Source organism: Piliocolobus tephrosceles, chromosome 1, assembly GCF_002776525.5.
Source record: "Piliocolobus tephrosceles isolate RC106 chromosome 1, ASM277652v3, whole genome shotgun sequence".
In the NCBI taxonomy this organism is placed as follows: domain Eukaryota; kingdom Metazoa; phylum Chordata; class Mammalia; order Primates; family Cercopithecidae; genus Piliocolobus; species Piliocolobus tephrosceles.
Window position 1 is genome coordinate 93048218 of NC_045434.1, and position 23638 is coordinate 93071855.

The window sequence follows — 23638 nt, forward strand, 5'->3', positions numbered from 1 at the left end:
GGCATGCACCTGTCGTCCCAGCTACTTTGGGAAGCTGAGGTGGGAGGATCACTTGAACCTAGGAGTTCAAGGCTGCAGTGAGTTTTGATTGCACCGTAGCACTCCACTACACTCCAGCCTGTAAGACAGAGAAAGGGCATCCCTCTCAAAATAAAAAAATATATATATATATATATATATATATATATGATCTAGAATAGAACAACTGCAATAGTTATATATATATATGATCTAGAATAGAACAACTCAATAGTTCCAAAGGTCAAAAATTAAAGAAAAGCATAGGGGCGCGGTGCCTCATGCCTGTAATCGCAGCACTTTGGGAGGCTGAGGTGGATGGATCACCTGAGGTCAGGAGTTTGAGACCAGCCTGACCGACATGGAGAAACCCCATCTCTACGAAAAATACAAAATTAGCTGGGCACAGTGGCACATGCCTGTAATCCCAGCTATCTGGGGGGCTGAGGCAGGAGAATTGCTTGAACCTGGGAGGCAGAGGTGGTGGTGAGCCGAGATCGCCCCACTGCACTCCAGCCTGGGCAACAACAGCAAAACTGTCTCAAAAAAAAAAAAAAAAAAAGTTAAAGATAATCTCAAAAAAATGTAACAGTAACATACTGTTTTTGCAGTCATGAAGAAACCATTATGTAACAGTAGGGCCCTCTGATCTCATCTTGAACCTCAAGTCCTTATAGGTGTAGAGATTGAACTGTTGGAGTAAGCTGTCTTGCTACTTCTGAGCAACTGTACTCTAGCTGAACTCCCAGTCTAAATGTTTAACTTATGACTGGGACAAAGTTTTGGTAGGCTTTTCAGTTATCTGCAGGAATGAGTTTATCTTCCTTAATTAGTAGGGTCACTTTGTCTACTTACGACGCTTTTCTATTTGTGGAGGAGTACACAGACTTTGGAGTTCTGGCTCCAACCCTAATTACTGGGTGACCTTTGGCAAGTTACTTAACCTTCCTGAGCTTCAGTTTTCACTCTTAGAAAATGGGAATAACTTCAGAGGGTTATTATGAAGATTAACTGTGTGATCTTGGGCAAGTTACCTAAATTGTCTTGTGTTTCAATTTCCTCATAAAATTGGGATTTGGTGCCCACCACAAAGGGTTTTTGTGAGGATTAATAAACAAATATATGGAAACTGCTTATGACAGAAATGGTCTAACACACAGTGGCCTAAAAAAACGTAGCCTAAAGTTATATATTGCCAGCCTCAGTGTTGTTGCTGAGAATTAATGAGATGATGATGCATGTGTGTACAAAGGATGGAGATGTGGAAGAGCATGGCATGGTTTTTTGTTTGTTTTTTGAGACCTTAGGTGATCCGCCTGCATGGCATGTTTAAGAAATAGCTGGGAGGCCGGGCGCGGTGGCTCAAGCCTGTAATCCCAGCACTTTGGGAGGCCGAGACGGGCGGATCACGAGGTCAGGAGATCGAGACCATCCTGGCTAACCTGGTGAAACCCCGTCTCTACTAAAAAATACAAAAAACTAGCCAGGCGAGGTGGCGGGCGCCCGTAGTCCCAGCTACTCGGAGGCTGAGGCAGGAGAATGGCATAAACCCGGGAGGCGGGGCTTGCAGTGAGCTGAGATGCGGCCACTGCACTCCAGCCCTGGCAACAGAGCGAGACTCTGTCTCAAAAAAAAAAAAAAAAAAACAAAGAAATAGCTGGGGCTGGGTGTGGTGGCTCAGGACTGTAATCCCAGCACTCTGGGAGGCGGAGGTGGGCGGATCACTTGCGGTCAGGAGTTCGAGACCAGCCTGGCCAATATGGTGAAACTCCTGTCTCTACTAAAATACAAAAAAAATTAGCTGGGCATGGTGGTTGGTGCCTACAATCCCAGCTACTTGGGAGGCTGAGGCAGGAGAATCCCTTGAACCCAGGAGGCAGAGGTTGCAGTGAGCCAAGGCTGTACCACTGGACTCCTGCCTGGGTGACAGCGAGACTCCATCTCCAAAAAAAAAAAAAAAAAGAAAAGAAACAAAACAGCTGGGCAGCCGTGGTGGCTCATGCCTGTAGTCCCAGAACTTTGGGAGGCTGAGGTGACTGGATCACTTGAGCCCAAGAATTTGAGACTAGCCTGGGCAACACAGGGAGACCCCTGTCTCTACAAAAAATAAAAACATTAGCCAGGCGTGGTGGTGTGCCCCTCTAGTCCTAGCAACTCAGGAGGCTGAGTTGGGAGGATTGCTGGAGCCCAGGAGGTTGAGGTTGTAGTGAGCTGTAATGCATCACTGCACTCTGGACAGGGCAACACAGTGAGACCTTGTCTCAAAAACAAAAACAAATAAGAAATAAAAAAACCCAAAAAAACCAACAAAACAGTTGGACTAGCTTGGGCATATAGTGAAACCCTGTCTGCGCAAAAAGTACAAGAATTAGCCAGGCATGGTGGTGCATGCCTGTAGTTCCAGCTACTTGGGAGGCTGAGGCAGAAGGCTCATTTGAGTCCGAGATGTGGAGGTTGCAGTGAGCTGAGATTGTGCCATTGCATTCCAGCTTGGGTAACAGGGAGACTCTGTCTCAAAAATAAAAAACAAAAAAGCAGGCCGGGCGTGGTGGCTCAAGCCTGTAATCCCAGCACTTTGGGAGGCCAAGACGGGCGGATCACGAGGTCAGGAGATCGAGACCATCCTGGCTAACACGGTGAAACCCCGCCTCTACTAAAAATACAAAAAAACTAGCAGGGCGAGGTGGCGGGTGCCTGTAGTCCCAGCTACTCGGGAGGCTGAGGCAGGAGAATGGCGTGAACCCGGGAGGCGGAGCTTGCAGTGAGCTGAGATCCGGCCACTGCACTCCAGTCCGGGCGACAGAGCGAGACTCCGCCTCAAAAAAAAAAAAAAGCAACTGGACATTTGGTGTGTGTTGTTATTGTGCTGATTGATTAGGCTGGGTCCAGACTAGAAAGATCCTAGTACTGACTTTATCCAGTAGTCAACAGCAGTGAGTGTGCTCATGTGCAGCCTAGCATGTTTATGATGTTGTTTCAGAAAGATCCCCTTGGAAACGGGATGAAGTTGTTCTTGGAAGATAAATGGGGGATAAGAAAGGAGGAAAAAAATAGCAAGCTCATCAGTCCACAGTTAGGAAAAGTTTTTTCCATTTAATACTAGACTTTCAAGGATTGAGATGCAAGCTTTGTATGCAATTACATCCAATGTTAAAATTGGTAATACATAATTTACAAAGATTAACATCAAAACAATCATCTATTTAGATATGCTTTTGTAAAAAGGAAATATATTAGCAGCATTTATATTTTCCGCAATCACACAGCCTACAGACATGCAGACTACCTCTGTATCTATTTGCAGTGGTGTAGTGCTTTGCCCCGCATTTCAAACACCAAAACCCGCCTGGCAGCTGGGGGGTTCTTTTTATTCCGTTATTATAAAATAACTGAAAAATAAAAAAAGGCATTAATTTCTACACCAGTAAGAAAAAACAAGTTTTTGCACTTACCTAACATTTGATTGTCTAAAAAACATTTCAGTTTTTTTTTTAGTCTTTCAACAAAAGAAAGATAAAATGACAGAGCGTAGTGTCTTTTGCTTCTGTTCTCGCATTTTACAAAGTTTTTTTTCTTTTTCATCTTTTTTAAAATTTTAGTGTTTAACACTATAAAGGAAACATTGAATTTTAATCTCTTTCTTGTCATTTTCTCGCTTTTGACTAAAAGGAGACCCCCAAAGTGCCCCTAGTCCCACCTCCCTCCCACCCACTCCCTGCAATGAAAAACAAAAGAAACCACTCAAACGGGCTTGGACATGCGATTTTTCCAGCTCCACATGTGAGTATCTTATACCCAGGTCTCTTAGTAATGTACAGTGCTTCTCTACAGTAAGAAAATACTCCAAACTATTTTCTTAATTCTCTTTTTTTCTTTAATAAAATATTTATTTTGCTTTTTTTCTCTGCTCAAGGGGATCATTGGCATCCCCTATCTCTTTTGTTTTTTCCTCAAGAATGACACAGAAAGGGGAAAAAGAAAAAAATATTCAATGGAATGGAAGGTGGTCATTGTGTCTACCTAAACGAGTCAGAGCATCGTCACCATAAGGGGAAATGTACAATTAGGACAGCATTGGTCCAATATTAGAAAAAAGTAATGGGGACATGTTTACTATTGTATTGCTTACCAATCACGCAGCAGGTGTGTGTGTGTGTGTGTATATATACACACACATATACACACACACACACACACATATATACACACACACACACACAACTTGGCACATTTAAAAACCATCTTTTCTCTTATAAGAACATCTAAAACATATATGCATATGTATGTCTGAAAAGACAACAAAGCTTTTTAAATTTTATTTTTAAAGAGACAGTATAGTCTGGTAACTTCTGGTCAAGAGAGTAGGAAGGAAGGAGACACCCTGGATATACCTCCTGATGTCATTCAGGAGGGTGAGGGAAGATGGGACTAGGGGTGAAGAGAAATATACCGTCTCTTTAAGAAAGGGACATTGAAAACTGTACAATTAAGAAAACAAGAGTAGTGTTTTCAATTGATAATCTATACTCACAACAAATACTCTGATAGGTGAATACTGCTGAACAGTTTATGTAGTGACTTTTGTTGCCAGGGTGGGTTTAGAGTTTTTTATGTAGGTTTTTAAATGATTTTATTTTGAACTGAATCTCCATTTGCACAGCACAGCAGACACACAAGAACTACAGCGCATTAAAAACAGCATGTGTGCTGGCGGGGGCCTGGCTTTCTCATTAGAAAAAAAATATGTCCGACAGGTTATGAAGGATAAAACAAAAATAATTGCAAGAACTACTGTGCCCTTCTGACCCCATGGGGGCCTTCCCTATCCCATGATTCCATTTTGGGGAGTAGAGGTAGGGAGGGGGGCAGCAGTTACAAGTGCTTTGAGCTGTCAACTCACATTTTACTTTGACCTGGTTGGGCAAGAAAGGAGAGAGAAACTTCCCTAGTCAGGTATCTGGGAAGAAGCCCCAGCTACTGTTTCTGTTTAAGGTCTCTGGGGTAGCTCTTGGAGCCAATAGAGAATAGACGGGGTAGGAATAGGGTCCTGGTCCTATTCCTTTGGATTCTGAGTTATACCTGGGTATAGGAAGTAGCTTCTTAGCAATGCCTGTGGGATCTGAGGATGACAGAAAAACTTAAGCTGTGGGGAGGGGCAAATGCTATAAAGTACCAGTAGGTTCTGGTCATCAATGTGGTTCTCCCTCCTCTCTACATTAACCCTTAAGGTGAAGCAATGGAGAGGAAAATTAATTAACCTGAACTGTCTTGGACAGAACCCCTTCCTCTCCCTCTCCACTAGCTCCAAGGCTTATTAAGTACCTAATGTCAACAACATGGCCCCATTCCCCTTGCCTGGACCCCAGTCTACACCCAGAGAGCAGGAGGCAGGACTGATTAGCTTATCAGTCCACTGGATCCCAGATGCTTGAGGTTCTCATTCTTTGAGGGTCACTTTCGAAAGCTGTTTTCTGGGATGAACAAAGTACGCCTTCGCAGTTTCCTGCCTGATCCTTCCTCCAGCAAGTAGGTCACATCAATGGCTGAAAACGGAACCAAAGAGGCTCATCAAAATACCACTCTCCTACTCCTTATTCCAGATTTGAGCTCTAAGGAGAGCACAGGAACTCAATGATTCCTTTTCTGACCTATAAGCAATTTAGACCATCCTCCAGCTCTACATGAAAAAGGTGGTTCTTTAGAGGAGATCATCTCACCTTCCAGTTTCACTCCCAAGATATAACTAAAAGCAAGCCTATGAAAGAACTATACCATTTTCTTAGAATAATTTGGATGCTGAACCAGTAATTACAATTTTTTTTCCCATTCCCTCTCATTTCGCATTTATCTTAAACCCTAGATATGAACCTGATTATTCTTACCATTTTTTCCAGGGATTTTTTCAAGGAGATTGAGCAAGATCTGGTTGAGTCGTTCCCGTTGGTTATGCCGTCGTTCCTCAGGGGTACAGGTTGATTGGGGTTCTTGACTACTTTCCTCTGTTTTTTTTTCACCCTCACTGACGTTAGCGGTGGCCCCCTCCCGTTCTGGCTCCTCCAGGCTGGGTATCTCACTGGCTGTTTGCTCTTGACGGGCTAGAACCTCTTCAATCAAGGGTAGAGCATCATCCTCCTGGCCCAAGTCTTTTAGGGGTGGCTTTGAGCGCTCAGACTTCCAGGATGATCTGCCAGAAGGATATTTGAATTTAGTGCAAGACACTTGAGGAGGAAAAGGGGATGAAGGGAAGGAGGTCTCAGGATGGCTTGAGATCCTGGAGTCCAGCAGTTAGAGCTTGAGGTAAGAAACTTGACTCTCATTTTTGCTCTATTATTATTTGAACAAATCACTACCTTTACTTGAAATTTAATTTTATTTGTAAAATTCAACTTTTATTATTTCTCTTAGGAATATGCACAAGTGATATAGAAATCCATAAAATATACAAGGGCTAATAAAATTGCTTAGCTGGTTCTAAATGACTGCTTCATGACTAGAAAAGTATGGCACAACCCTGTGATGCCAATAATCCAACTACAATAATAAATATTTAAATGGAATTTAAAATTTTCCTGCTTCCCTTTTTCACCTCAATAGTCTAATATTTTCTCCCTTATGGTAAGCTATTGGTGTAGGTAAAGCAGTTGTTATGCCCCCATTCAAAAGATGAGGAGACTGAAGAAAAAGCCTTCTGTCATCTTTCTTCAGGAATAATCCTCATGTACAAAATAAGCAAAAATGAACCCATAGTTCATACCTCAGTGAAAACTGTACTCGCTACATCTGTTCCTTGACAGAGGCACCAAGAGCTGATATACCTTGAGGTAATGGGGAAAGCTCACAAACATCTAAAAGAAACTTTTCTGAGTCTGGAGTTCTGTTTCAAATCTCTGCACATCTCTCTGTTGCTCCAACTAAGGCTCCATAATGGGACCACATCTACTGAAGTTTAGTTCTTCCATAGTGCTGGCGCTATCCTGGGCTATTCTGCAGAGAATACCCAGTCCTTGAAGTGGAGCTGAGTGGGTAGTTGTTTGTTTTCTTGCTCCATTCAAGCTCTTGGTCAATCCCTTAGGATCCTCATATCCCCCCATAGGACTTACCGTCCTCCATTCCTCTTGTAGTTGTCTGGGACGTAATGAGGCTGCAGATAAGAAAAGGAAGAGGTAAGCATATTGTAGAAGCTGGGAAAGCTAGCTCTCCTCTGGGGCCACTCAGGATAAGGAACATAGTAGAGCAGTAGACAACTTGGGTGACTTTGTTTTAAGATGAGAAATCTAGTACTTCTATTAATATGTAGGCCACAATGATTATCAGCATTTTGTGCTCCCAGGATGACAATGGGAGGGATAAGTGCACGATTTTCTCTACTCCGTTTCACCTTTTAAATATAGTCATAGGTTGCTTAACAATGGGGATATGTTCTGAGAAATATGTCGTCAGGTGATTTGACTGTTATGTAAACATCATAAAGTGTCCTTACACAAACCTAGATAGTATAGCCTACTATACACCTAAGCTATTTAGTATAGCCTATTGCTCCTAGGCTACGAGCCTATATATACAGCACAGTACTGTACGGAATACTATAGGTAGCTGTAATACAATGTTAAGTATTGTGTACCTAAACACAGAAAAGGTAATACATTGCCGTATGTTACGACAGCTATGACATCACTAGATGACAGGACAGAATTCTTCAGCTCCATTATAATCTTATGGGATCACCGTTGCATACGCAGTCCAATGTTGACTGAAACATGTTGCACATGACTGTAGTTAAGGTTGGGGTTTCAAAGCTAATCAGTAAGCTATTGATTGAGCAAGCAAGACCAAATAAGTCTTGATGTGAGGAAAGACCTGGTGGTGGGCAGAGAATGCAAAAGACGGTTTGGAAAATTCTTTCTTTCTCTTTCCTTTTTTTTTTTTTTTTTGAGCTGGAGTCTCGCCCTGTCGCCAGGCTGGAGTGCAGTGGCGTAATCTTGGCTCACTGCAATCTCTGCCTCTGGGTTCAAGCAACTCTTCTGCCTCAGTCTCCTGAGTAACTGGGATTACAGGCGCGCACCACCACACCTGGCTAATTTTTGTATTTTTAATAGAGATGAGGTTTCACCATGTCGGCCAGGCTGGTCTCAATCTCCTGACTTTGTGATCCACCGGCCTTGGCCTCCCAAAGTTCTGGGATTACAGGCGTGAGCCACCGTGCCCGGCTCTGGTTAGATTATTTCTAGGGATTCCAGGGTGACAGCTATGAATTTTGACAGGCCCACTAAAAGAAGACTCAAAATGAGGAGCTCAGCCGGGGTTTTATTAAAGCAAACAGATGAATGGATGATCAAAATCTTTATGGAATGATGAATGACAAAACATAACTGGCACATGGTTCTCAACAATTTGAAAGAAAAAATACACAGGAAAAAGTCTGAAAACGAAAATGTTAAAAATGGTTATTTTCTGGATAGTGGAGAATATACATAACTTTTTTCCTCTTAATGCTTCTATACTTAATTTTTTTTTTTTTTTGAGACAGGGTCTCTGTCACTCAGGCTGGAGTGCAGTGGCATAATCGGCTCACTGTAACCTCAAACTCCTGGGCTAAAGTGATCCTCCTGCCTTGGTCTCCCAAAGTTTTGAGATTACACACATGAGTCACCATGATGTTTACACAATAAACATCACCACCACAAATTTTATTTGTTTTGTTATTGTTTTGTTTTGAGATGGAGTCTCGCTCTGTCACCCAAGTTGGAGTGCAACGGCGTGATCTCTGCTCACTGCAACCTCTGCCTTCCGGGTTCAAGTGATTCTCCTGCCTCAGCCGCCTGAATAGCTGGGATTACAGGCGCACGCCACCACACCTGGCTAATTTTTGTATTTTTAGTAGAGACAGGGTTTCACCATGTTCACAAACTTTATATAATGATCATGTCTTCCATTTTTAATGCAGGCATAAAAAGAAAAAGCACTGTATTATTTTCTGTGAAGCTTCTTCTTTTATAGGTGTGTTCTCAATGAGAGGAAAAAAAGGAGTTTTTCAGGGTTCTTGCTTCTTAAAATGATGGGTGTGAAAGACAAAATAAAACAAAAACCTACAGATGTAGGACTTGCCAGCAAAGATTAAACAGACGAAAGAGAAAAGAGGAAAGGTATAACACTATAATCAACAATTTTCTGAGATACAGTCTATGTGAGGAAATGTACTTATGCTGTTCAAATGTCCCAAATAGAGACAGAGATTTCCAGAGTTTGGGATGGAATTTGGATGAAGAAGCAGAGAGCTACATGAAGATTTTCGCTCAGTGAATTTCATGCATGAACCAGATTGTCCTAACATGTAGTGTTAAGAAAGGAAGGAGACTCACCGAGAAATCTTTTTTGGGAGTGAGCTTCTTGGGGAAGTGATCAAAAGCATAGGGTTTGGTGCAGACAGGATAGCGGTTCCGGTGGATCTTGTAAAACAGGTGTGCTGACTTGTCAAGCCGATAATCACAGATGTACACATCTTGCTCCTTCACTCCTTTGGGTCTCCCTATGGGTCCAACCAGTGTTAAGGAATCCTATTTCCCCATTTCTCCCCCTGAGCTGCCCAAAGACCCCATACACACCAATGGGAGAGCAGCTAGACCCTTAAAACCCTACATGGTAGCTAAAGAGGTAGGGCAACTAAGCATTTGGTAGTTGCTGGACAAAGAGTTCTCAGACACTAGTGTCAACAAAAGATAAAGTAAATATACAGCAGAATGGACGGAAATAAACCAGAAATGTAAACTGAGTACTGCAGGGATGTGTGAGGGAGTATTTTGAGGGAAAAACAGAGCAGTTTACGGGGGAGTTACAAGAAAAGAATAGAGGTTTAAATTTGAGGGAAGCACATTTGTAAATGAATGCTTTTTAACTGAGACAAGGAGGACTCATCAGCATCACAGAACTGCAAACAGTCTGTCAATTTTGGAATGGAATACATATTCTTTTAGACTATTTTGCTACGGTTCTGAGAGAACAGTCTGGGCAACTGAACTCTGCTAATAATGACAAATGACATATATTGAGCTTTTACTCTAAACCATAAACTAGGCTGAGTGCTTTTGTAGATTATTTTGTACAATCTTTTAAGAATTCTTTTTTTTTTTTTTTTTTTTTTTGAGACGGAGTCTCGCTCTGTCGGCCGGGCTGGAGTGCAGTGGCCGGATCTCAGCTCACTGCAAGCTCCGCCTCCCAGATTCACGCCATTCTCCTGCCTCAGCCTCCCGAGTAGCTGGGACTACAGGCGCCCGCCACCTCGCCCGGCTAGTTTTTTGTATTTTTTAGTAGAGACGGGGTTTCACAGTGTTAGCCAGGATGGTCTCGATCTCCTGACCTCGTGATCCGCCCGTCTCGGCCTCCCAAAGTGCTGGGATTACAGGCTTGAGCCACCGCGCCCGGCCTAAGAATTCTTTAAAATATTTATTTTCAATGGGAAATTGATACTTAGATTAAGTAAATTCCCCAAGGGAACGTAGATAAAATGTGGTGGAGCTGGAATTTGAAATTAGAACACAGTATTAAGAAAATTAACTAAATTTAATAAAAAAGAATAAACGTTTATTGAGTACAAAGCACTAGGTAAAAGAAAGGAAAAATATAGTATAGCTCTCTGAAGTTTCATAGCTAACCTTGGAGAATCTTTCATCATATACAGACAACAAGAATGGGGTGGGCAATGAACAGGAGACATGAGGTCATTGAGGTCATTTTTTTTTTTTGAGGCAGGGTCTCATTCTGTTGCACAGGTTGGAGTGCAGTGGTGCAATCTTGGCTTACTGCAACCTCTGCCTCCCAGGCTTAGCAATTCTCGCAGAAGCTGGGACTACAGGCCCACACCGCCATGCCTGGCTATAGAGGCAGAGTTTTGTCATGTTGGCCAGGCTGGTCTCAAACTCCTGGGTTTAAGCAATCTGCCTGCCTCAGCTTCCCACACTGCTGGGATTACTGGCGTGAGCCACTGTACTTGGCCGAGGTCATTTTTTAACTAGCCCAGATCACTTACCTTTACAATACGTATAAAGGTCCAACACACAGCAGGTCCCCACTACAGCCTCCAAAGGAATGATCTCATACAGTGGCACCCGAAATAGTTCATTATGATAGAACCGACGGGATGGAGAGTGGTGTGTTTCGTGGGGACGGAAATAATGATGACCAAAGGCAAATCGTTCCTCTCTAAAAAAGGAAAAGTGAGAAGGGAGAGGTTTAACTGATTAGCAAGATCCTAGTGAACATTCAGCTCCGCTGGTACAGCATGGCTGGAAGAAAAGGACAGGACCTCAGCACATACTTTTCATTCTTCCAAAGCTTCTCAATGCGAAAGATGTCAAGTTTATCTCGGTTAATGTGAGATAACAGTCGATAGGACTGACGGACCGGGTGGCCATCAGGGGTGCGCCGACTATCCCTCATCAGATACACACAGTCACCTAGGAAGACCCAGAACACAGAAGAAACATAAAATGATTCTTGTATGAATTCTGTTAGGCATCTGTTTATTTGACTCAGGATCTACATAGAACTCATAATCTGAAACAGTATAAATACAGAGAGCTAAAAGCAGCAGTGTTAAGTGATGATAATCAATTCTAGACTACGACAATAATATAAGGGAGGCATTCTATTTCTTGAGCTTCCTGTGTGTTTTTCCAGTCTTAAAATTAGCTTTATAACATGTCTATCATTTCAAATTAGTATTATTTGGTGGAGTGGTGATGCATGTAAGCACAAGGACTACAGATATAAAAACTTACATTTTATTGCTATTCAAGGCCGTATGGAGACAATGACTATGAAGGAGACAGCAGAGACTTCCTACTATTCAGAAAGGTTACCTCTGACAAGTAGGGTTAGCTCCTGTAATACATACCCTGACGAAGCAGCAAGTCATCTCGGAGCAAACAGATGAAGTAGACACAGCCAGGTTGGGCATAGTGGGGCCGAGGGATCATGGGAACCTCCTGATAGGAGCAGAAAGCCAATGTATAAGGGCTGGAATTACTACATTCAGCTTACTTATTTCTCTTCAGGAGAGAAAAAGAACTAAAACCTAGAATTCTCAATCAATCAAAACTTACTGTTTAGTCATTTCAATATACCACAGATATACAAAAAAGATGAAAGCAACTACAGTTGTTAAACCTGGAAAAGCGAAGGTAGAGGACAAAACTGACAGGCTAAGTATCTCAATCTATGTTTTATGAAGCACTAATTGTGTAGTTGCTCTATGTAATCTAGGTGCCATATGAAAATGTGTTAAGGGAGACTAATTATTACAATGATTGGGGTATGCTACTGGTATTTAATGCCCAGGGTCCGAGGAAGCCAAACATTCTGAAATGCATCCATCACAATAAGAACTATGCACCTAAACATGACAACAGCAACACTGTTAAGAAATACTGCCTAAATCTCTTCTTTTTAAAAAGTGACTGCCCAAAATCACACATATAAAGAAAGCTGAGCCAAGCCAAGAACCACTTAATGACTTAGGCAAGCCACCCACCCTCTCTCCTATGAAGTGAGCCTAACACTAACCTTTGCTGATTCTGAGTCCAGTGCTCTTCTCACTTAAACCACTGTCTAACATAAACGACATTAAGAATACCAAGTTCTGGATTCTGTAAGCTATTCCTTTCATGGACATCTGACAGTGTTTATAAAAACCTCAGTTTTGTTTGTTTTTTTTTGAAACGGAGTCTTGCTCTGTCGCCAGGTTGGGGTACAGTGGTGCAATCTTGGCTCACTACAACTTCCGCCTCCAGATTCAAGTGATTCTCCTGCTTCGGCCCCCCGAGTAGCTGGGACTACAGGCACGCAACACCACCACGCCCAGCTAATTTTTGTATTTTTAGTAGAGATGGGGTTTCACCATGTTGGCCAGGATAGTCTTTTTTTTTTTTTTTTTTTTTTTTTTTTTGAGACTAAGTCTCACTCTGTCACCCAGGCTAGAGTGCAGTGGCATGATCTTGGCTCACTGCAACCTCTGCCGCCCAGGTTCAAGTGATTCTCCTGCCTCAGACTCCCAAATAGCTGGGATTACAGGCACCTGCCACTGCACCTGGCTAATTTTTTTTTGTAGTTTTAGTAGAGATGGGGTTTCACCATATTGGCCAAGCTGGTCTTGAACTCCTGACCTCGTGATCCACTGGCCTCGGCCTCTCAAAGTGCTGGGATTGCAGCCGTGAGCCACTGCGCCCGGCCGAGGATGGTCTTGATCTCTTGACCTTGTGATCTGCCCGCCTCGGCCTCCCAAAATGCTGGGATTATAGGCCTGAGCCATCACGCCCAGCCTTTTTCTTTTTTTTTTGAGACGGAGTCTTGCTCTGTTGCCTAGGCTAGAGCGCAGTGGTGTGATCTCAGCTCACTGCAACCTCCACCTTCCGGGTTCAAGCGATTCTTCACCCTCAGACTCCTGAGTAGCTGGGATTACAGGCACATACCGCCACTGTGCCCGGCTAAGTTTTGAATTTTTAGTAGAGATGAGGGTTCACCATCTTGGCCAGGCTGGTCTCGAACTCCTGACCTCATGATCCACCACGCCCGGCCTGTTTTTTTTTTTTTTTTAAGAGATGGAGTCTCGTTCTGTCACCCAGGCTGGAGTACACTGGCGTGATCTCAACTCACTGCAACACCTGCCTCCAGGTTTCTAGCAATTCTTTTGCCTCAGCCGCCCAAGTACCTGAGACTACAGGCGCATGCCACCACGCCTGGCTAATTTTTTTTTTTGTATTTTAGTAGAGACGGGGTTTCACCATGTTGCCCAGGCTGGTCTCAAACTCCTGAGCTCAGGCAATCCATCCATCTTAGCCTCCCGATGTGCTAGGATTACAGGCATGAGTGACCGTGCCTGGCCAAAAACCTTAGTTTTATATAGTGCCATTCCTTCCACAGATTTCTAAGTATATTATTTTCTCTCTGATCATACTCCTGAAATAGGGAAGAACAGAATTATGACCCTTATTGTAAAGTTTAAGAAGCCAAGGCCCAGAGAGGCTGAACAACTTATTAAAGGAAATTCTGCAAAGCAGGAGCAGGACAGGTAAGATACCATGTGCTACCTCTCCTACTTATAGATCAGAGTTTTATGAGGGGCAGCTTACCCTGTCCACAGGCCTTGGGTCACACTGCTCACAAAGGTAGTGCTCCACATCTGAGTTCACTCCCATACAATCACAGTGCTGCCATACCTGTAGAAAAACATACAGTTTGGGGGAACATGGAGGCTATGACTTACTGAGAGTGTCCTGGGACCCCAGAATAAAAAATTAGCAATAGGTCAGGGTAAAGTAAAAGAGGAACTAAGTGATAACTGGGTGAATGAGAAATTGGAGATAAATGATAAAACAGGTGGAAAACAGAATAATGACTTTTCTGAGCAAAAGTATACAGACTGACTCATAATCTGTAGATCTGGGCAAATAAAATGGGGAGATGGAGAGAGAATAGGAAAACAAATGAATAGACTACTAAACTATTACTAAGTAATTTAAGTAAATGCTATGGCTATTCTGAAAGGCTTTACAGCTACAAAATGTTTTTATTTACCCCTGTCTAACTTTATCCTCCCAACAATCCTATGTGTTACTTACAGCCACTTTACACATAAAGTTATGTGTTCACATATATTAGTGGGGACACTAGGGCTCAAATTCAGGCTTTGACTCCTTCTTCAGGAGCCCTATATGTATTAACATATTTCACTCTCTCAGAGGATTCATACTAATAGAGTATACTATCACTAATGATTCAAAAGGCAAAGCACTATATAAAATACTGTCATTCTCCTTGATCCAGATTATGTGAGAAGTGTACAGTGAAAAGTGGGCAGAAAAAAGGAAAGAGCCAGGTGTGGTGGCTCACGCCTGTAATCCCAACACTTTGGGAGGCCAAGGTGGGCAGATCACTTGAGCTCAGGAGTTCGAGACCAGCCTGGGCAACATGGTGAAACCCCATCTCTACAAAAAAAAATTAGCTGGGCATGGTGGCGCATGCCTGTAATCCCAGCTACTCGAGAGGCTGAGGTGGGAGGACTGCTTGAGCCTGGGAGGCAGAGGTTGCAGTGAGCTGAGATCGTGCCACTGCACTCCAGTGTGGGCGACACAGCAAGATCCTATCTTATAAACAAAACAAAAAAACAAGAAGAGAGGAGAGAAGGAAAGAAAAAGAAGGGAAGGATAAAGTGAAAGAAAGAGAGATAAAAGGAGAAAGGCAATATGGTAAACATAGAAACCTAATAGAAACCAAGGCTAAGTTACAGTTCATAAAAAGTCTTTCAAGCCAATCCAAAAGAGGCATGGACTTCTTTGAATATGGTCACCATGCTCATCAGGACCAAGCTTCTGCTTCATTTCCTGACCCTCACCATGCACTTGTCACACTGGATCATGAGACCTTCATCCTTGTAGAGGCCACAGATACAGCGAATAACATCGTCGTCCTTCTCATGCCCATTCTCCTTTTCAGAGACTGAGGTCTCACTGCTGTCTGCCTCACTTGCTGTCTCTCCCACAATCTCATCGATCTGGGCTGATGCCTCATGCCGGGCATTGTAATAGGCCTTTCGTAGACGGCAAACATCTCTCCCAATTGGGGATTTACGCCCATAGTACTTCTGAAGAAAGCAAATAAAGAAATCATGTTTGGCCCTCTCAATTTGGCTTAACGATTTACCTGAAGAGGTAGCATGACTTTCTTTACCCTCCCATTTTGGTTAACAGATTTTCTTTTTTTTTTTTTTTTTTTTGAGACGGAGTCTTGCTCTGTCGCCCAGGCTGGAGTGCAGTGGCCGGATCTCAGCTCACTGCAAGCTCCGCCTCCCGGGTTTACGCCATTCTCCTGCCTCAGCCTCCCGAGTAGCTGGGGCTACAGGCGCCCGCCACCTCGCCCGGCTAGTTTTCTGTATTTTTTAGTAGAGGCGGGGTTTCACTGTGTTAGCCAGGATGGTCTCGAACTCCTGACCTCGTGATCCGCCCGTCTCGGCCTCCCAAAGTGCTGGGATTACAGGCTTGAGCCACCGCGCCCGGCCTCAGATTTTCAATAGTATCAAATATACTGCCAGACAGTAACAACTTAAACTGAACTAAAATAAATTCAAGTTAGAATCTGCAAGTTATTTTTCCATTTGCTCAATTGACCTGTCATTCAATTCTGTCATGGGCCTTCTTGTCCACAAGATCAAATACACAGAGATCATGAAATATGAATTAATGTCACAAGCATAATGTAGTATAGAAGTTCAACATACACCTTTGTCTTGTGGATATCTGTGACAGGTCTATAGGTGTTGAATCTATGTGAAAGGTGGGTTTCAGTAGGAAGAATGTTACAATTCGAGATTGCTCTAATTCTTCTCTCGCTTGTCTATTTTTCTTTCTCATTTCGTCTTTCAACTTCTATTATTCCTTTATCTAGTAGGCGCTTTTGTCTTCCAAACACCTCTCCAAGGTATGTCAAAATCACTGAATAATCTCCTCTCTTCTATGCACCATACAATAGTCCATCCTGTCCTTTAAATCAGTTCAAGGCCACTTTCTCTCCAATGAGCTTCAGCTATTCCATAATCTATCACTGTGATATTCCTCAATTCCATCCTCAAGATATATTACTGGCCAGGCGCCGTGGCTCACGCCTGTAATCCCAACACTCTGGGAGGCCAAGGTGGGCAGATCACCTGAGGTCAGGAGTTCAAGATCAGCCTGGCCAACATGCTGAAACCCTGTCTCTACTACAAATACAAAATTAGCCAGGTGTGGTGGCAGGCGCCTGTAATCCTAGCTACTCAGGAGGCTGAAACAGGAGAATTGCTTGAACCCGGGAGGCAGGCGGAGGTTGCAGTGAGCCGAGATCATGCCATTGCACTCCAGCCTGGGTGACAGAGCAAGACTCTGTCTCATTAAAAAAAAAAAAAAAAAAAATATATATATATATATATATAAACACACACACATATACATACATACACACACATATATATAAAAAACATTTACCTACACATATTTCTGAATATTTCACATGTACTTATTTTGAGGAAAGAAACTACAGATATTAGTTAAATGTATTAAAATATCTATATAATGCAGTCATAAAGGTTTAATACTAAATTAGTTTTTTACAAAAATTATTTTTTTGAGGGGGAATGATTTAACCTTCCATTCTAGTCATATCAATGTCTTCATACATAGCCTTCTATAATATTTAGTATACTGTAACACATACCCCAAGGGTACTCAATAAAAATGACTGGCTTTTCCAACCAGAAATATGGCTGATAGAGGAGGATAAAAATCTTAAACTTCTATACGAATTCTCTTCAGAACAAACTTGTGAAATCTGTTTGAAGTCAGTGAAAAATACCTCAGCATTCCGAAAGACTTTGAGCATGTCAGCATCAAAAGCTTCCACTGTCTTATAGTAACCAATGAGGATCTGCTTCTCTATGGTGATAAGATCTAGGGGATCAGAGATCTTCTCATAATAATCAGCATTCCTGGAACACAAAGCCAGGGTGTCAATCTGGCACACTTAGCACTTTTTAAAAACTCAGATGATTCCCACAAACGTGAACCTACTTTTTCTTTGGGGGAAGGTTCAAAAGTGGAGCTGCCAGTGCTTGCCGGGAAGAATCTGCAAAAGAATGTGAGGTTTAGTAGAAAGACTCTACCATACAAGGGAGGCAAGCATCTCCTAACTGGAAGAGGAGAATCCCTCAAATTAAAAGTGAGAGAAAAATCCAAGTCTTTTTTTTTTTTTTTTTTTTTTGAGACAGAGTCTCACTCTTGTCGCCCAGGCTGGAGTGCAGTGGCGTGATCTCGGCTCACTGCAACTTCTACCTCCTGGGTTTAAGCGATTCTTCTGTCTCAGCCTCCTGAGTAGCTGGGACTACAGGTGTGTACCACCACGCCCGGCTAACTTTTGTATTTTTTTTTTTTTTGAGACACAGTCTCGCTCTGTCACCCAGGCTGGAGTGCAGTGGCACGATCTGGGCTCACTGAAAGCTCCACCTCCTGGGTTCACGCCATTCTCCTGCTCAGCCTCCTGAGTAGCTGGGACTACAGGTGCCCGCCACTGCACCTGGCTAATTTTTTGTATTTTTAGTAGAGATGGGGTTTCACCGCGTTAGCCATGATGGTCTTGATCTCCTGGCCTCATGATCTGCCCACCTTGGCCTCCCAAAGTGCAGGGATTATAGGTGTGAGCCACCACGCCCGGCCAATTTTTGTATTTTTTAAAGAGACAGGGTTTCACCATGTTGGCCAGGCTAGTCTTGAACTTCTGACCCTCAGGTGATCCACTTGCCTCGGCCTCCCAAAGTGCTGGGATTACAGGCGTGAGCCAATGCACCTGGCCAAAAATCCAAGTCTTTTTAAGGCCTGTGAAAAATCCACTTTTTCAGATATGTATTGCCTAGGATATGAAAGATATAGTTGTATCTGCTTGAAAGGTAGCATGATGTTAGTTGGGTAATGAGAATAACTTCCTATGAAAAATGAGAGATGGGAACTTATTGAGGGTAATCTGCTTAGGGCAAATTACTACTCAATAAATCTTACAATAGCAAAAAGAACATCTTATCTGAAAAGTGTTTTCTAGTTCTCATTAACTGTCCTTAATTAATAGTAATTTGTTTGGCTGGGGATGGGCGTGGTGGCTCACATATGTAATCCCAGCACTTTGAGAGGTCAAGGTGGGTGTATCATGAGGTCAGGAGATTAAGACCATCCTGGCTAACATGGGGAAACTCCGTCTCTACTAAAAATAAAAAAATTAGCCGGGCGTGGTGGCAGGCGCCTGTAGTCCTAGCTACTCGGGAGGCTGAGGCAGGAGAGTCACTTGAACCCGGGAGGTGGAGGTTGCAGTGAACAGAGATCGCACCACTGGACTCCAGCCTGGGCAACAGAGCGGGACTCTATCTCAAAAAAAAAAAAAAAAAACAAAAAAAAAAAGAAAAAGAAAAAAAAACGCCAGGTGCACTGGCACACACCTATAGTCCCAGCACTTTGGGAGGCCGAGGTGGGCAGATCACGAGGTCAAGAGATTGAGACCATCCTGGCCAACATGGTGAAACCCTGTCTCTACTGAAAATATTAAAAAAAAAAAAAATTAGCTGGTCGTGGTGGCACACGCCTGCAATCCCAGCTACTTTGGAGGCTGAGGCAGGAGAACTGCTTGAACACAGGAGGCAGAAGTTGCAGTGAGCCAAGATTGCACCACTGCACTCCAGCCTGGGCAACAGAATGAGACTCTGTCTCTAAAAAAAAAAAAAAAAATTTGGTGGGGTGCAGTGGCTCACACCTGTAATCCCAGCACTTTTGGCGGCTGAGGTGGGCAGATAACTTGAGGTCAGGAGGTTGAAAACGGCTTGGCTAACATGTTGAAACCCCATCTCACTACCAAAAATACAAAAATTAGCCATGCATGGTGGCACACACCTGGAGTCCCAGCTACTCATACTTGAGGTCAGGAGGTTGAAAACGGCTTGGCTAACATGTTGAAACCCCATCTCACTACCAAAAATACAAAAATTAACCACGCATGGTGGTGCACACCTGGAGTCCCAGCTACTCAGGAGGCTGAGGTGGGAAAATCATCTGAACCCATGAGGCGGAGGATGTGGTGAGCCAAGATTGCACCACTGAACTCCAACCTGGGTGACAGACTGAGACCCTGTCTAACACAATAAAAATGAAGGCCGGGCATGGTGGCTCACATCTGTAATACCAGCAGTTTGGGAGGCCGAGGTGGGTGGATCATGAGGTCAGGAGTTCAAGACCAGCCTGGTCAGCATGGTGAAACCCTGTCTCTACTAAAAAATACAAAAATTCGCTGGGTGTGGTGGTGTGCACCTGTAGTCCCAGCTGCTCAGAAGGCTGCGGCAGGAGAATTGCTGGAACCCAGGAAGCGGAGGTTGCAGTGAGCTGAGATCATGCCACTGCACTCCAGCCTGGGCAACAGAGTGAGACTTTGTCTCAAAAAAAAAAAAAATAAAATAAAAAAATAATAAATACAAAAAGTACTGGCCAGGCACGGTGGCTCACGCCTGTAATCCCAGCACTTTGGGACGCCGAGGTGGGCGGATCATGAGATCAGGAGATTGAGACCATCCTGGCCAACACAGTGAAACCCCGTCTCTACCAAAAATACAAAAAAAATTAGCCGGGTGTGGTGGCAGGTGCCTGTAGTCCCAGCTACTCGGGAGGCTAAGGCAGGAGAATGGCATGAACCTGGGAGGCGGAGCTTGCAGTGAGCCCAAATCGCACCACTGCACTTCAGCCTGAGCAACAGAGTGAGACTCGGTCTTAAAAAAAAAAAAATTACTATTACTCTGTTGGGTATGGATCCAATTAAATTCCAGATACTGAATAATTTAGTACTGTACTGTGAATATTTTCTGTAATTGATTTTTCCTGTAACAGTTACTCTGTATTATGAAAATGGAATTTATGGTGAGGGGCCACTTCTCATTTGCTACCATACTTAATTTCTGGCAATTTCACTAGAGAGTAAAAAAGGCTGTGTTTCATGCTCATAATGCAGTGACATGGTAGATATACTTACTGCAGTTTCATGTTCGGTCAGATGAGCCTACTTGAGAATGCAGGACAGACATGGTGGCTCATGCCTATAATCCCAGAACTTTGGTAGGTCGAGGCAGAAGGAGCGCTTGAGGCCAGGAGTTCAAGACCAGCCTGGGCAACACAGCGAGACCTCCATCTCAAAAAAAAAAAAAAAAAAAAAAAGAAAAGAGAACGCAGAGAGTGTGATTTAATTTGGGAATGTAAATGGAATAGGTGCCTCAAAATTCAAAACTTTACGTCTTACATCTTAGGGCAGTTTGGTCCCCATTTTCCTCTTTACATCCTTAGGTTAACAAAACTGCAAAAAGTCACTATAAAATCAAAGAGAATCAGGAGACAGAAAAAGAAATTAAAAAGAAAAGAAATGCCCAGGAGCTGTGGCTCACACCTGTAATCCCAGCACTTTGGGAGGCCTAGACAGAAGGATCATTTGAGCCCAGGAGTCTGAGACTAGCCTGGGCAATACAGCAAGACCCTATCTCTATTTATTAAAAAAGAAAAAAGAACGAATTTGAAGGTGGTTATAGTCACCTTTATAAGAGATGATACCATCACAAATTTCTTTGAAGATCTGGGCTAGGCGGGCTGCCCGAGCCACTTCAATATTTTCCTCTGCAGCTGCCAACCGTCTTGTTCGAACAGATCGAGCTGTCTGCAGGGCAGAGAACTGGGTCATGAAGACATCTGGAAGAATAAAGTGAAAATTAAGTTTCAGGAAACAAGGAGCTCTATCTACATGGCTTTCTCTTTCCCAATGGATTCCTGCCATTTGCTCTACTTTCCCCTGAAGTGATTAAGTAGATTAGTGGGCACAGAGTTCTTTCTATCTTCTGTAATGAAAAATCAGGAAACACTGGAATTTACTGGAGACAAAATACTGCAAGAGTGACCTTAACTTAGTGCTCAAATGCAATACAGTACAGTAGTTGTAAGTCTGGGCTTCAAAATCAATCTATCAGCATCTGAATTCTGGCATCACTGCTTATCAGCTGTGTGATCTTGGGCAAGTTATTTAACCCGTGTGTCAGCTTCTCAAACATAAAATGGGAATAATGGTAGTACTCCCCTCATGAGGAAATAATGCAGGTTAAATGACCTAATGCCTTTAATGTGTTTAGCTCAGTACCTGACATGTAAGTACTCTGTAAATGATATCTGTTATTATCAGAAGCAGCAAACTAGTTAGGATATAAGTTCAAAGAATTTATGCCAATCAAATCATTGACAGGATGTAAGATTCTGGACAAATTTTTATATCTAGTTAGCATTCAGCATATCCCTCACACATCACACAGAATTCCTTCTATCTTTTCAGGGGAAGAAGGAAAGGATAAAAAAAAGAGCATGATCTTTTGAACACTGTTTTCAGTTAGAAAGGATGCTTGGACATGCTAGTTCCTCTGCTTTCAGTCTCTTCTGGATAATATCTGAACTCAGGAGTGCTATTATATTATTCATTCATGAAAGTTAGAAAAAGGAAACCTGATGGTTTGTGAGTACAGTGCTAATCTGAATTTGAGAAAAAAAGGTCTTCAGACTGATCATGACCTGTCCTCCACTGAATCTGAATGTGAGAAATGACCCGTCCCCAGCTGAATCTGAATGTGAGATAAAAAGGTCTTCAAACTGATAATGACCTGTCCACCCACTGATAATTACCCGTCCCCCACCCCAATTTCCCCAGTGGATTTGGTATCACTATTTACTCTGTCTGCAAGTTATTTTCAAGGCAGGAAGTAACAAAGAGGGCCCACTATCTATCTGATAGCTAATGACTATTTCAGACTATAGGTCACGTTTGAAAGGCTGTAGAAGGAGGTTTCTTTCTATTCCCTAAAGAGAGGAAAGTTGAAGACCTGGGATGGATAGGTTACTACTGACTGATGAGTACATATTTGGATCATAACTTTTTTGTTCAATACTAAAAGGAGTTGTTAAATAGATTATCTGCTGGAAAGCAACTAAAATAAATTAACAGAATATGTTTCAGCCGGGTGTGGTGGCTTACGTCTGTAATCCCAGCACTTTGGAGGCTGAGGCAGGTGAATCACCTGAGGTCACGAGTTTGGAGACCAGCTTGGCCAACATGGTGAAAGCCCCTCTCTACTAAAAATACAGAAATTAGCTGAGCACGGTGGCAGGCACCTGTAATCCCAGCTACTCGGGAGGCTGAGGCAGCATAATTGCTTGAACCCAGGAGGAAGAGGTTGCAGTGAGCCGAGATCGTGCCATTGCACTCCAGTCTGGGCAACAAGAGTGAAACTCTTGTCTCAAAAAATAAAGAAAGAAATGTTTCAAATGCCTTACCAGACTTGATATTCCCATCATCTCGGCAGATCCCATTCCAACGGGTATATAATGATGCTGAGTGAATATTATCACTGGTGTGCTTTACTTCCTCCTGTTTCTGACGAATCTTCTCCCAGTTTCGGACCAAGAATACATGATGCTTTAATACAAAGTTCCTGCAAGGAAGGAAAAAAATCTTCCTTTATTCATTAATTAAATAAGCATTTATTACATGTCTACTCTGTGGAAGTCATTGTTAGATGATATACGTGAACTGAACTGTTGTAAAGATAATTATATGGGCAAAGCATTATTCAATTTTGTATCTTGACTTTTTTTACATTACGTAAAACATGTAATATTTACATACATCTGGCAAGCAACAATTAAAGGCTGCAAAAATGCTGGCAAGTGAAACAGCCTGACCAGAAGGCAGAGATTTATTTGTACAAATTCTAAATATAGTTGTCAAGATGAAGTAGGGTCTTAGGATAAGCTATAACAAGGAGAACTGGACTGGCAAATAAAGGCAAAGATATGTAACATGGATAGGCACTGGGCAAACTATGTTAGGTGCAGTGCTGCCATATGGTTCCCTAAACTTACTATTTTTTTTTGAGTTGAAGTCTCCCTCTGTCACACAGGCTGGAGTGCAGTGGGGTGATCTCGGCTCACTGCAACCTCCGCTTTCCGGGTTCAAGCGATTCTCTTGTCTCAGTCTCCTGAGTAGCTGG

General features: G+C 42.9%; 1 protein-coding gene across 4 annotated transcripts in view; it reads right to left on the bottom strand.

Moving 5' to 3' along the window:
* Positions 1 to 3086: 3086 nt before the first annotated feature.
* The window catches only part of ASH1L (ASH1 like histone lysine methyltransferase), a 229069-nt gene continuing 208517 nt past the window's right edge, over positions 3087 to 23638 (bottom strand). For all 4 annotated transcript variants that reach the window (XM_023213962.2, XM_023213961.1, XM_023213960.2 and 1 more), the window contains 13 exons: positions 22923 to 23080; positions 21147 to 21299; positions 17610 to 17664; positions 17395 to 17527; positions 15404 to 15652; positions 14142 to 14228; positions 11909 to 11999; positions 11330 to 11468; positions 11042 to 11214; positions 9378 to 9544; positions 7119 to 7159; positions 5901 to 6202; positions 3087 to 5561 (listed from right to left, as the gene is read on the bottom strand). In XM_023213962.2, the coding sequence (XP_023069730.1) occupies positions 5470 to 5561; positions 5901 to 6202; positions 7119 to 7159; positions 9378 to 9544; positions 11042 to 11214; positions 11330 to 11468; positions 11909 to 11999; positions 14142 to 14228; positions 15404 to 15652; positions 17395 to 17527; positions 17610 to 17664; positions 21147 to 21299; positions 22923 to 23080 (1840 nt within the window). In that variant the 3' untranslated portion in view covers positions 3087 to 5469. The remainder of the gene's footprint in view (positions 5562 to 5900; positions 6203 to 7118; positions 7160 to 9377; positions 9545 to 11041; positions 11215 to 11329; positions 11469 to 11908; positions 12000 to 14141; positions 14229 to 15403; positions 15653 to 17394; positions 17528 to 17609; positions 17665 to 21146; positions 21300 to 22922; positions 23081 to 23638) is intronic.